Here is a 14,530-nt window from a genome sequence, read left to right as displayed (position 1 = left end):
TCCGGACAGAATTTATTAATCTCTTTCTGCAGCTTGAACCACCACCATACAATTAATACCACCCAGGCACCCCTCATTATTACCACTATCACACCCGAAGCACCATATCACCCGAACTACCACCGCCCGTACCGCCACCACCTCTTGGACCACCTCCACCTCCAATGCCCACGGCCTCCCCTCTCCCTCCTCTTCACCCATAAACTCTCTCTCTCTCTCTTGGCAAACTCCATGAACACCACCACCAATGCACAACACTGCATCTTTCACTGGCAACTAAAAACCACCACCGCCACCAGGGCTCACCTCCGGGCAGCCTCCGCACCTCTCTCGCACTCTCCCGTGACCCTTCCTCCTACCCGTGGTGGGCAGCCATCTAATTTCCTTAGAGCACCCTTGTTTTCCCTTTAAAAGCCTCGTTATGCATGGTAAAAGATTCAGGAGCGGGCTCGTGAGATAACCCCATCGCCGAGGATTTTTCCAACAGGCGCGGGTTCATATCGGTAATCGTACCCATGGTAAGTTGGTAACTTATGGTTCACACTATCGAGGTGAGTACGATATACCTTACTTACATAATATTCTTTCAAAATTGTTTTGTGAATATTGTTGTTATAAGTCTAGATATGTTATGTATAAATTGTGAAAAATAAATTTAAAAACAAGCATGAGATCGATTAATCTAAAAAGGAAAAGTGGATTAAACCTATTGATATAATATCTAGGCGAAGAGCTCTGATGAGTTATATGTAACTTGGCACCTATAGAATTGCGGGTAAGGATATGGTCAGGTATCCTTTGGATTTGATTATTTTCCTTATTTTGTGCATGTTGAGGTCGCTCCCTGAGCTACCGGATTATCGCCCATGATGGATCTCTTTGGTTTAACAGTTTTGAGTTGAAAACTATCATTGGATTCTAGATTTTATAATTTGCATATTTGAAATTTGAGTCGCTGAAGATTATATGATTTTTGAATTTGGTAATAACTACATTGGTTGTTGAAAGTTTATGATTATGCCATGTTTTATTTGATTTTTCTCATGCGATTATGTAACCTCTGTATATTGTAATTCTCACTGAAATGGTTTTGTGCGCACTCATTTCAGATCGTCACAAGTTTAGCTGGTCCTTTCAATGATGGTGATTTTATTGACATTTCTGTCAGACATTGAGATTCAGTTTTGTTCTATAGGGGGTTTGGCGGTTGGAAGCTAGCACTATAATTAATTCGACAGTATCAAGATTTTGGGGCCCACAATTATTGTAAGCTAGTGCCATTAGGCAAAGTTTGTAATTGGTATGCACAATAGTCAACTTTGAATGTATTTTAATTTATGCTTCCACTTATAGATATTAAATATATATATTAGAAAGATATTTGCAATTGAGAGTTTAAAAGGCCTTGAGTGATTTCATTTCACTGGCCGGTCATGTACCCTTTCAGTTGGGTCGTGACAATTAGTTATTCAATTTGGTATCAAAAAATTAATACACAGAAGAGCCTCATTTTTTAATCTAAAAATTGCAGATTTTTTCGTAGTGAACGATCATTTAGGAAGTAAGAAAGTTTCCTGAATGAGAGATTTATAGTACTGTTCTTATTTCTCATGAATGGACACTTTTAATTAAGTTTATGGCAATGCACACTTAAATGGCTCTTGAGTGTCTGACGAGGAGAACGGATCAGGAACTAATAACTGGCGGATAATCAAAACGGCAGTCGGCATCGACGGCATGCTATATGCCCCAGATTTCTGCTTGTGTGACAAACCAGCCAAACAGTTAGTTGTTGAAACTTGGTTCGAAAATATTTTTGAAATGAGCTAATTTTGAACGAGTTTTAATCGAACGTATCTCACGTACCTTGTATATCTTATACTAGTAATTTTTAACGTCGATCGAGTCAAGTAGTAACTTGTTCCAGCTTAATTTGAAAACTTTAACATGTTCAAGTTAATTTATACAAATCTATCTTTGAATCAACTTTTAAAGAATGAAATGAGTTCAAACTCGGGTGGTTTGTTTCGTTCATCAAGAGGCAAATATATATCCTTCCACCGATCGCAAGACTCCAAGTGGCACCCATTGACCCCTATGGCCCTATTATCATGATCATCATATATATGTTCACCATCATAAGCTTAATCGAAGGTGTGAAGGAACTTCATAACTTTCTCCAAGTCTCCATCGATCACAAGCTTTGATACATCCGAAAGCTTTAAAAATCAACCTATCAAAGCTACGTCAAAGGCCCTTCAGAACTTCCTCCAAGTATTCACACAAGCCTCCACGTATCCGAGAGCTGTGGAAATCTAACCTTTAAAGACCTTTCAAAATTCTGCCAAATTCCCTTCACATGGAAATTTCGGTACATCTGAGGACTCTAAAGATTAAAATTGCGAAAGATTAATATTTTATATATATATATATATATATATATATATATATAAAGGGGCGGTTCCGGAGACACCCAAGAAAACACCTCATAGTTCCCGATCAAATTTTGATGATCTGAGCCGCTCAATGTGATCAGAACGTGATTTTAAAGGTACCCACGAGAAATCAGCAAAAAAAATGACCGGGAAGGGCTTGATCCGAACAGTTTCAAACAGTTTTTTATTGAACAGTTCAAATAAAACTGCTCAAATCAAGCCTTTCCCGATCATTTTTTTTGTTAATTTCTCGCGGGCACCTTTAAAATCACATTCTGCACACATAGAACGGTTCGGATCATAAAAATTTGATCTGGAACTATGAGTTTGAGATTTGGGGTGTTTTTTTAGGTGTTTTTTTGGGTATCCCTTGAACCGTCCCGTATATATATATATATATATATATACATATATTGACTTGAAGAAAGTTCTAAAGAGCCAAATTGACATTTTAAAAATATTTTGGAGACCATCCGTACAAATAAGCTCTCAAATATATTGTCTGTTACTTTAATTGAAGGGATTTAATTTATTCGCAAATTGAATTGCTTCATCTTTTTCCAAATTTTACTAGAGGGTTCAATTGAAAAGCCCTCGTATATAATGAACCAAAAAAATTAATAGCACCTTAGAAAAAATATCAAGCAAAAGAATTTTATTTCTTAAATCGATGTCTTTATCTTTCCTAACAAACCTGCAGGCCACAGAATTATCATCCGTGTTAGTATAATGTAAGGACAACATTAGTTGAAAACAAAACTAGTTATGCTTTTCCCCATATTAAATCTACATGAATAAGAAAGTTCCCTGAATGAGAGATTTAGTACTGTTCTTATTTGTGATGAATGGACATTTTTAATAGTTTATGGCAATGCACGCTTAAATGGCTCTTGAGGCTGATGGGAAGAATGGATCAGGGATAAATAACTGGCGGATCATCAAAACGGTTATGCCTCCTATTTATACTAGCTAGGGTGACAAACGAGCCAAACAGTTAATTGTTGAAGTTTGATTCGAAAATGTTTATGAGACGAGTTAATTTCGAACGAGTTTCGCTTGAACGTATCTCGAGTACCTCATACGTCTTGTGATTTTTAACCTCAATCGAGTCAAGTAATAACTTTTTCTGCCTTTATGTGAAAACTTAACATGTTCAAGTTAATTTTATACAAATCGATCTTGAATCAACTTTTAACGAACGAAGTGAGTTCAAACTCGAGTGATTTTGGATCAAAAAAAAAAAAAAAACTCGAGTGATTTGTTTAGGCTCTGTTTGGAACCTATGGAAAAGAAAAGAAAGAAAAATAAAATAAAATGGGAAGAAAATGAGAGGAAAAAGGGAAGGAAAATTTATTATTCACAAAATCAAAAATCGTTATTTTCTCCTCTCTTTCTCTTCCAACTAAATAATATGAGGGAATTTTTTTATAATTTTCTTTTCTTTTCCTTTCCTTTTCTTTTCTTAAATTCCAAACAGAGCCTTAGTTTATCAAGAGGCAAATATCCTATTATCCATCCACGACCGGAAGACTAACCGCTCCAAGTGGCACACATTGACCCCTATTATCATCTTTACCAATTACCAAACCCTCTAACCCAAAATGGCAACTCACCTCCCGCATTCTCTCTCCCCAACAACTCTGTTCCGTATAAAAACCCACTTGAAAAAAAACACCTTCCCATTCTCTCTCCACACTTCTATGATCCTCAAAAGACTACTGTTCCATCCATCTCTTCGCCACTTCATCTCTCATAATCACCACCATCATCAGCTCATTACTCGGGCGAGAAATCAGTCACTTTCTTGGCCCTTCTTGGTCATATCTCGACGACCCATTCACTCCCACAAGGTCTTTGCCATGGCTGAACAGTCCCAGAAGCCGGTTTCAGTGACTACCCACAAGCATACTAATCGTCTGGCCGCGGAGCACAGTCCCTACCTTCTTCAACATGCTCATAACCCGGTATGTAAGATTGAATTTTCTCAATTTATCGAAATGTCATTACTTTGGATTGAGAGAAAGGGTGTGACAAGAAAGGAGAGCCCTATCGAATTGTCATTACTTTGGATTGAGATAAAGGGTGTGACAAGAAAGGAGTGCCCTTCTCACCAAATCACACCCTTTTGGTTGCTCACAAAATTCATGTGAGATTTGGTGAGAAAAGGGAAGGAACCAATCGGAAAATATCATTTCTGTACATTTCTCTCCATTTCTCACCAAATTACTCCATCCAAATGAGTGATTTTGGCAAGAAACTCTGATGATCTTATCCTTTCATTGACTGTAGAGGGCAGGAATAAAGAAACCTTTGGTATCTGGGTCCGAATAAGTATGTGGCTAAGGGCACTTCCAATCATCCACGAAGTTTTTATCAAACTTGGATTTGATGGAAAAGAGCGGAAGATGAGAGCTCCAATCCTTTTACAAAAGTGGTATTAAATTAAGGAAGAGCCTAATTTGTCAAGGAACAAATGGGATCCCAATAAGTTGGGAACTTTTTTTCTGAAAGATTTGATGAAGAAGTTGGAATTTTTCATAGGAAATGAAGCCTTTAACCAAATCAGTACATAAAAGGAAGGGTAAAATTGGAGATGGTCTTAGTTGATGTGGGGATTTTGGTTTTTTGCTAATGGAAGGAATCTGATAAGTTTCACTATAACCTTTCTTCCTTAGTTTCTCACCATCCAATTGTTAAGGTATACAATCACGGATTGCTTGGGTATGAGATGAGCAATCACTCAACATTATAATGTGGGGACCTCCCCACCTAATAGCTTAAGCTTTTGGGTTGAATCTAAAGTTACTACAGAGTATCGAAAAAGGCTCAACGAAAAGGGTGCGCGATGATAGACCCAAAAGAAGTTACACATGACATACCTCGAATGCAGTTGCATGTGAGAGGAATGTTAAGGAATCTAATCCCATTATAGGTTGGAGATGGTATGAGTGATCGCTTAATATAGTGTTGTGACCTCCCTACCTAAATAGCTTAAGCTTCTGGGTCTAAAGTTTCAGATTATTTGAATTTCGTTCTCCAGCTTTCTAGCTTTTTTCTTGAAATTTGAGTCATGATTGCGATACCCATCTGAGTCTTTTCTAATCTGAAGGTGAATTGGTATCCATGGGGTGAAGAAGCATTCAAAGAAGCTCGCAGCAGAGACGTTCCGATCTTCTTATCAAGTACATTCTATCTCTAAATCATTTTGTCCGCAAAGGACTAGGTGCTGAATTGTGATACTAACAGTGATTGGTTTTTAATTTTGCTGGCTACTAGTTGGATACAGCACCTGCCACTGGTGAGATTTGGCCTTTGTTTTGGAGATTAATCCTTCATTGTCTAATGAAAACTTATAATTGGCTGATGGTTAATGGCTGATTTATTGGTGGAAACTATTGTAAAGGTGTCATGTAATGGAGGTGGAATCCTTTGAGGATGAAGGGGTTGCAAAATTGCTGAATGATTGGTTTGTTAGTATCAAGGTCAGTTTGTGTCTTGTTTATTACAGGAGTTGTTCCAACTATCTCATCCAATTTGGGGTGGGTAATTTTTTTGTGTAATCTGAAAAGAATTTTTGTTTCTTATTGTTGCAACAGGTAGATCGAGAAGAACGGCCAGATGTTGATAAGGTAAATATATAAGCTTATGAAGATATTGGAATCACTTTCTTGGAGTTGTTCTCTTGACTTTGAGGGTTCCTAACAATTTCTCTACTGCAATTCATTTTTCAGATACCTTGTTAACATAGTTAGAACTGGTAAAGGGTAGTCTTTATCTGTGAAGTTTCATCATTTAGAGAACTGACATAGAAATAGGTAAAAGAGCGCGGCTTGTTGTACAGTTTGTCCATCAATTAGGTAAAAGAAGCATTTGGAAGATGTTTTCCACTGACTCTTGTTTTACTCTGCTGATGAATTGTTCGATTTTTCCAGGTGTACATGACTTATGTGCAGGCTTTATATGGTGGCGGAGGTTGGCCACTGAGCGTCTTCCTTTCACCAGATCTGAAGCCCCTGATGGGAGGAACTTATTTTCCCCCAGATGATAACTACGGAAGACCAGGGTTTAAAACTGTACTTAGGTGAGAACACCATCTAATTTTGGAACTGTAGATACCTCCAAACCTGCTGAGTGCATTGTCCAATAAAGGGTTACTGTTGAGGACTGTATTCTGAACCTCTCTAGAGCAGATGTCATTGTTAGTTAGTATTTGTCATTTCTTCTGCATTCCTCTCTATTTATTTGCGTCTCCTGAGACAAGTCTTTTTCTCTGTACACTTTTCCATCTTTTGAAACAGGAAGGTGAAGGAGGCTTGGGAGAATAAGAGGGATGTTCTTGTTAAGAGTGGAGCTTTTGCTATTGAACAACTATCGGAAGCATTATCTGCTAGTGCAAATTCTAATAGTCTACCAGATGGACTTCCACAGAAAGCGCTGGAACTATGCGCCGAGCAGGTAAGAGATTAATCGCGTCAGGAGAAATGCTACATCTTTCTCTGCTTATCCCTTTTAAACTTCATGGATGAGTCTGTACTGGTCAGATAGACGGGTGTCTGGCATTTGGTCTTTGTTAGTCGTTCTCTTTTGATTATGGCTTATTTTGTGAATGGACTTTCAGTCTTTACCGATCAGGTACTAGGTTTTTTTTTTGAACATGATCCGGTACTCGTTGACAAATGGCTATTCATAATTGACCTTGAAAAGCTCATCTGCATTACACTAGCAATCTAGTTGTTCACCCTTTGGGCATTCACTTTGGATATATTGTGCTTATATTGCTTGGGGACACATTTGAGTCTAATTGCGACAAAATTTCTCTGGGGTGAAGATCTTGATGTATGACAATCCATTCATACCGTATGTGTTGTATGTGGATAAAATGGGGAATTCCTACTTGTCCAATGTGGACTAGTCCCAACTTTGTTTCATTTTATTACCCCTTTTCCTTTTTTCCTGTTAGTTTGATTATCTGATATGGCAGCACCTCATCCATAAACAGGGATCTCTCTCTCTCTCTCTCTCTCTGCATCTGTAAATACTTTTATCTTCAGTACACCTCTTCTAACCTTTCTGCTTCCTCTTTTGTATAGCTGGCTGGATCCTATGATTCCAAGTTCGGTGGGTTTGGTTCTGCACCCAAGTTCCCTAGACCAGTTGAGATTCAACTAATGCTGTATCATTCAAAGAAGTTAGAGGAAGCTGGGAACTTGGGTAAAGCAAAAGAAGACTTAGAGATGGTTTTATATAGTTTGCAATGCATGGCAAGGGGAGGCGTCCATGATCACATTGGAGGGGGTTTTCACAGATACAGCGTGGATGAGTGCTGGCATGGTTCGTCATCAATAAGAATATTCTGTCATGGATTCATTTTTAATCTCTTAAAAAATGCATGATTACGTTTTGAGTTTGCATATATTTGGTTATTCAATGCAACGAAGTTGTTGAAACTGCTTTGTTTTATGCAGTTCCGCATTTTGAGAAAATGTTGTATGACCAGGGGCAGCTTGCTAATGTTTATTTAGATGCCTTTTCCATTACCAAAGATCTCTACTACTCAAATGTGTCTCGCGATATTCTTGATTATTTGAGAAGAGACATGATTGGGCCCAGTGGAGAGATCTTTTCAGCAGAAGATGCTGACAGTGCAGAGGCTGAAGGCGCTACAAGAAAAAAAGAAGGTGCCTTCTACGTTTGGACCAGCCGTGAGGTATATTCAACTATGTTTTCCCCTAGGTTTCGATGAGACAATGTCCATTCATTGATTTCCAGAGTCTATACATGTCTATACATGCCCATTTGGCAATCATGGAGATATCTTTTTCTACATAGCTTTTGCTGTATCTCAAAAATCAATTTTTTCTCTAGTAATACAAATCAACTGCTTAGTATTTTGTTACATCTGCTTGACATTGTGGGTCCCATGTACAGAATACAGTCCTTGATAGCTTGAGCATCTGTAGTACTATACTTTCTTCAATCATTACTCTGTTGTTTGATTCTACACTATTCAAGTTCAAATAGAACGGTGAGGATACAGTATTCTATTAGTGACAGGTTTGAACAAGAAGAAAGAGAACATATCTTAAGATTACATGCTGGTGTCTTTGTTTCCATTTCTTATCTTTTTCCTTAAGGTGGAAGATACAGTTGGAGAGCATGCAACCCTTTTTAAGGAGCATTACTATGTTAAACCATCAGGGAATTGTGACCTCTCTAGAATGAGTGATCCTCATAATGAATTCGAGGGGAAAAATGTACTCATAGAGAGGAATAGTACTGATGCAATGGCTTCGAAATTCAGCATGCCTATTGAGAAGTACGTAGATGCTCTGGGTACATGTAGGAGGGAACTTTTTTCTGTTCGATCAACACGACCACGGCCACATTTGGATGATAAGGTATCAAATGTTCCTCGTACAAAAGGAATAATAATGCTGTTAAAACTTCTTAGTTGTGATGAATGGTATGGTTTATAATTTACTTGCTAGGTAATTGTATCATGGAATGGACTTGCAATTTCTGCTTTCGCAAGAGCTTCTAAAATCCTGAAGGGTGAACCTGATGAGACTGAATTCAACTTCCCTGTTGCTGGCTCTGATGTGAGATTTCAACTTTTTATACTTATGTTGCTCTTTATGGGTAGATTAGTAAAAAGGTTTTTCTCTCAATCATGCATGTAAGAAGTTTGTCAATTTCAGCCAAAGGAATACATGCAAGTGGCAGAAAAGGCTGCTTCATTTATCAGAAAGCACCTTTACAACCAGCAAGCACGTAGGCTGCAACACAGCTTTAGGAATGGCCCATCTAAAGCGCCTGGATTTCTGGATGATTATGCTTTTCTAATATCGGGGTTGCTGGATATTTATGAATATGGTGGTGAAATATTTTGGCTCGTTTGGGCAATTGAACTACAAGAAATCCAGGCAAGAACCATTTGCCCAATCTCATTTCCCCTTAGTAGTAGCTTTATCATAAACTGTTGGTCTGTTTGTGCTATCTGGTTTTCTTAAAAAATCGTATACACTATGCATGTTTATTTTTCAACTCTTTTTAGATGATTTTGAAAACTTAATACCAGGACTAATTGAGATCTTTTAACTAGTCGACAAATTTTGATTTTTTTAGTGAAAACATAAATTTTTGATCTGATTAAAGGACAGGACTGCCAAGATGAAGGGACAAAGGGAGTCCTTGATTGTTGTTAAAATACGAATTTCTTGAAATTTTCTCTATTGCAGGATGAGTTGTTTCTTGATAGGAGTGGAGGTGGGTATTTCAATACCCCTGGGGAAGATCCTTCAGTTCTACTCAGAGTAAAAGAAGATCATGATGGGGCGGAACCTTCAGGAAACTCGGTCTCCGTGATCAATCTGGTTAGATTGGCCTCTATGGTTTCTGGTGATAGGTCTGATCATTGCAGACAAACTGCTGAGCATCTGCTGGTTTGCTCGCTTATCTAAATAATTTCCACATTAAATACACAATAATGTTTGGGAAGTAATGATCGGTCAGGTATTTTTTCAATTGGATTTACAGGCAGTTTTTGAGAAGAGATTGGAAGAAATGGCTGTGGCTGTGCCTTTAATGTGCTGTGCTGCGGACATGCTTTCTGTTCCTTCCCGTAAGCAAGTCGTCTTGGTTGGACCCAAGTCCTCCTTAGAGTTCGAAAACATGCTTGCGGCTGCTCATTCATCATATGATCCTAACAAAACTGTGAGTTCTTTCTTATGACTTATGCCTATATAAAATCTAGGTCAAGCTTGTTCATATAAATTCATTGAAGATGTTTACTTCCACATAGAAGTGATATAGTTGTGTAATGACAGAATAGCCCTCTTGGGGTCCTAAGTCCACTTGTTTGTGAGGGAAACCAAAACTAAACGAATGCCCTTGGTAGTTCTAAACTTCCAGTTATGCATGCACATGTTTTTCAGGCGGAATTTTTTTCCCGATCTGAAGTCATTCAAGATGTTTACTTGCACACAAAAGTGGCTTGAAATGAAATGAACTGAACTCAGTGAACTGAGAGAACATCCGTGAGGTGACCAAATTGTGCTGTTGGTGTCCTGAGTCCACTTCTTTGCAGTGTTGAGAAAACAAAAACTTAATGAATACTCAATTTTCTTTTCTGCACTGCAATCTAATTTTGTTTCTGGTGCAATTTTGTCAGGTCATCCACATAGACCCCGCCAATGAAGAAGAGTTGCAATTTTGGGAAGAAAATAACGGTCACATTACCGCCATGGCAAGGAATACTTTTGCTGTTGGCAAGGTGGTAGCTCTCGTCTGTCAAAATTTCACTTGCAGCCCTGCAGTTACTGATCCCAAATCTCTTGAAGCTCTCCTCTCCAAGAAACCTTCCACTTCCTCGTAATTTCCCTCCCCCCCCCCAAAAAAAAAAAAACCTACCAAAACATACAGCTGTACATGGAAGCAAGTTCAACTCCTGTAAGAAGTTAGGTGTTGTGTTATGTGCCGAGCGAAAAAAAAGGTGTTACGTGCTGTTAAAACTCAGTGATGATTTGGTATGCACCAGAGACCAGTTTGCTCCCTCGGAATTGGTTTAGTACTGGGTTTTCGGATTCCAACTGGTCTGATGGTGTTTTCAGTAGTATATGGAGGTGAATATGCTTGCTTTTTGTATCCGAATAAGTTTCAATAATCAGTTGGGTTCCATGGCCAGAAATGCTGATGACTGTATTGACTTGAAAACTACTTGTGACTCCTGTGTGGAGAGAAAAGTGACGTCTATATTCTGCTACATCTTTGGAGCCGGTTGACTCGCTAGAGCGCGTTTATGGCTTGATGGGGGTATAAAAATTGAATTGGTAAGGTTGCACTATAATGCTATAAATGCGTGGTGTCACGGTTCATTACAACAACGGAAAATGAGATTTGGAGTGAGACCTTTTGTTTACGGGGTGGTTCCGGGGACACCAAAAAAAATACCTAAAAAAACACCTCATAGTTCCCGATCAAAATTTGATGATCCGAGTCGCTTAATATGATCAAAATGTGATTTTAAGGGTGCTCGCGAAAAATTAGCAAAAAAATGACCGGGAAGGACTTGATCCGAACAGTTTCGAACAGTTTTTTACTGAACGGTTCAAATAAAAATTGCTCAAATCAAGCCTTTTCCGGTTATTTTTTTGGCTAATTTCTCGCGGGCACCCTTAAAATCACATTCTGCAGACATTGAATTGTTTAGGGTAATACTAATTAGAGTATTTATAACCATTGCAATGTACAATTTCGTTTATTCTACGTAATTTATCTAATTTTTCATTATCGTGAAGCAAAACAATGAGTTTGAATAGCAAACTCTTTTTTTTTTTTTAAAGATTAAAAAAAAAAAAAAACCTCTTGTTTTTTCCTCACTGATACTATCTATTCACAACCCCAAATTTTCTAAGTAACCCACACGGCCACACCTCATACTTTTGTTACTAGTGTTCTCTCTCTTTTTGCCGGGCCATAGGAATGGATGTAGGTGACCAACGGCCAGGATTGGAAGTTAAAGATCAAGGGTCCAGATCTTTAGGATGATGGTATCGCCAAACCCCTTTTCTGTGCACTAGTAGTTCCCTACACAAACCACTGGATAAGGGCAAAACCCAATCCTTTGAAATCTGCATGAGCAGCTCAAAATCATACATACACACAGATGAAGAAACAGTACCATTTCAAGATTCAATGGTCGCCGGTGAGAAAATCCAGTTGAACAAATCTCGAAGGCAGTGAGTTCTTCTCTACTCTTACCATCTGTGACTATGTTTTCTGTACTTCATTCGGTTAATCTGTTCCCAATCAAGAAAACGGCAGTGGATTCAAAACCCACCAACAAAAATCAACTATATCTCCGACCCATTTCCTCAGTTGCACCTTCTTGTGTAAACCCATCTGGGTCCAACCCAGATACTGATTTATCTCCTGAAACCTTAAAGAACTCCACAGATAGTACGCCAAATCAATTTTTTTTACCTATATTGTCACGACGAGTTACTGTTCCTGGTTATGAGAATGTGAATTTACATGAAAAAACAGAAGCTTGGTTTAATCTTCTTAGAACCCATGGAGTTACGAATTATCAAATTTCCAAGGTTTTGAGGTTACACCCAGCACTGCTTGTGGCCGATCTTGAGAAAGACATTTTGCCCAAACTGGAGTTTTTTAAGTATATTGGCGTTTCAGAAAGGGTCCTTACAAGGTTGATTACTATAGATCCAAAACTATTGACTAGAAGCTTAGAGAATCGAATCATACCGTACTATGATTTCCTCAAGAGTATTCTTAAAACAGATAAGAAGGTGGTTGCTGCTATAAAGAAAGCTCCATGGATTTTTACAGCTCATCATACAACAAATCTTGTTCCTAATATTGCTTTCTTGAGGGAAGTTGGAGTGGAAGAATCGAGGATTGATCACGCATTGCTACATTACACTGATGCTATGATACAGAATCATAGGCAGTTTAAGGAAGTAGTTAATCAGGTTAAGGAAATGGGATTTGATATGTCGACATGGGCTTTTCTCAAAGCGATACATGGCCTTTCAGGGAGAGGTATGAGATCCCTTTGGGACAGGTGCTATGCAGCATACAGGAAGTGGGGTTGGTCTGAGGATGATATACGCTCGGCATACTTAAAGGACCCATATTGTATGCACGTGTCTGAGAATAAGATTGCAAGGGTAATTGAATTCTTAACGAACAAGATGGGGTGGCCTTTGAATGCCCTTGCTAGATACCCCTTACTTCTGACGTTTAGCTTGGAAAACAGGACTATGCCACGATTTGCGGTTATTAAAGTCTTGCTATCGAAGGGCTTGCTGAAGGAAGATATGAGCTGGCATTCAGTAAGTTCAGGATCTGAGGAGTCTTTCTTGGAGAAGTATGTGACTAAATACGAGAAGGAAGTTCCTGAACTTATGAGCGTGTACCTTGGAGAGGTGGATATTTGGGAGTCAGAAACTGAAAATGTTAATATGGGTATAGGTTTGGAAGGGGAAACAACTGATAAGGTTCAAGCTTGAACGCCAAAACTTGAGTATTTTGCGCCGTGTCTTGTACTTACTCACCATTAGCCTCTAATTCAAGGCTTATGCAGCAACTTTAGAAAATCTAAGTTTTTGTTTTTTCATCGTCATCTGTCTGGTTTAATTTGAACTTTGTTCTCTGAGAACAGATGAGTTGAACTCATCATTGGTTTCAGGTTGGTTATCTGAAAGCGTTCTGGGTCAAGGATTTTGTTGATATGGATTCAACTCCCATGAAGGAAGCATGATAGTGAAGTTTCACTATCTATGTGATGCCTGCTTCTTTTTGTTTTAGGGATTCATTCTACAAGAAATTTTTGTGTTGGAGCATTTATCCCCTAAAAAACATTAGACATTCCATCTTCTGAAACCAACACTTTTGATGTTATTTGACCTACAATAAGTTCGACATGCCTATTATGGATCTGCACCCCCAGGGATCGATAAACCTCTTGGATCTTATTAACCAAAGAGATAAATTTATCCCGAAGAAGGCTTTTGGATAGTTTTCTTGCTCCTTGTTTCCTAATTAATGAGCATAAATTATCTGTTCAAGGGTATACCTAATTTCTTCAAGATTTTAATCTTCTTCAATAAACTGGACTGTTCATAGAAGGGAGATAAATGTGTTGCTATTGTAGAACGTTCTTCAGCTATTATTGAACCACCTGATGTAACATACTACGTATTTGAAGAACAAACACAATTTTGGGTGATGAAGGCAGTGTACCTGGGGCCTTTCCCGTCTCTCCCATTCCACATTTTCTCTAGCATCAAATCAATCCTAAAACAATTTGAATGGATGAACATTAAACAAATTGAATGGATGAACTTATCTTTGAATTAAAACCACTGTTTACCCATGTCAGATTCTATCCCACCACTGGTGTGCGATGGTCAAAATCATTTCTCGCATGTTATTTAAAACACATCAGTTGTTAATCCAACCAATTCCGGCTTGCCCAATGGGAAAAATTGATCACTCATCAGTCAGATTTTGCTCAGTAGGCCATATTTTAAGCAAAATGGACCAGAAAGGAAAGCGAATACACATCTATTTTT

General features: G+C 38.4%; 2 protein-coding genes across 2 annotated transcripts; both read left to right on the top strand.

Annotated features, from left to right (window-relative positions):
* The first annotated feature begins 4,002 nt into the window (after nucleotides 1-4,002).
* On the top strand, nucleotides 4,003-11,121 carry LOC131315126 (uncharacterized). Its single transcript, XM_058344201.1, has 15 exons — nucleotides 4,003-4,399; nucleotides 5,545-5,617; nucleotides 5,712-5,733; nucleotides 5,839-5,917; nucleotides 6,032-6,064; nucleotides 6,368-6,516; nucleotides 6,734-6,890; nucleotides 7,526-7,766; nucleotides 7,901-8,142; nucleotides 8,570-8,833; nucleotides 8,924-9,034; nucleotides 9,134-9,358; nucleotides 9,674-9,877; nucleotides 9,972-10,148; nucleotides 10,606-11,121. The coding sequence occupies exons 1-15, from the start codon at nucleotides 4,037-4,039 to the stop codon at nucleotides 10,807-10,809; spliced, it is 2,544 nt and encodes an 847-aa protein (XP_058200184.1). The 5' UTR covers nucleotides 4,003-4,036; the 3' UTR covers nucleotides 10,810-11,121.
* Nucleotides 11,122-12,205: 1,084 nt separating this feature from the next.
* On the top strand, nucleotides 12,206-13,716 carry LOC131313096 (transcription termination factor MTERF6, chloroplastic/mitochondrial-like). The gene is made up of 2 exons (XM_058341204.1): nucleotides 12,206-13,453; nucleotides 13,645-13,716. Exons 1-2 carry the CDS (start codon nucleotides 12,206-12,208, stop codon nucleotides 13,714-13,716), a joined length of 1,320 nt encoding a protein of 439 aa, XP_058197187.1.
* Nucleotides 13,717-14,530: the final 814 nt, after the last annotated feature.

Source organism: Rhododendron vialii, chromosome 13a, assembly GCF_030253575.1.
Source record: "Rhododendron vialii isolate Sample 1 chromosome 13a, ASM3025357v1".
Lineage (NCBI taxonomy): Eukaryota > Viridiplantae > Streptophyta > Magnoliopsida > Ericales > Ericaceae > Rhododendron > Rhododendron vialii.
The sequence above is the reverse complement of the archived record's forward strand: the minus strand, read 5'-3'. Positions and strand labels throughout refer to the sequence as shown.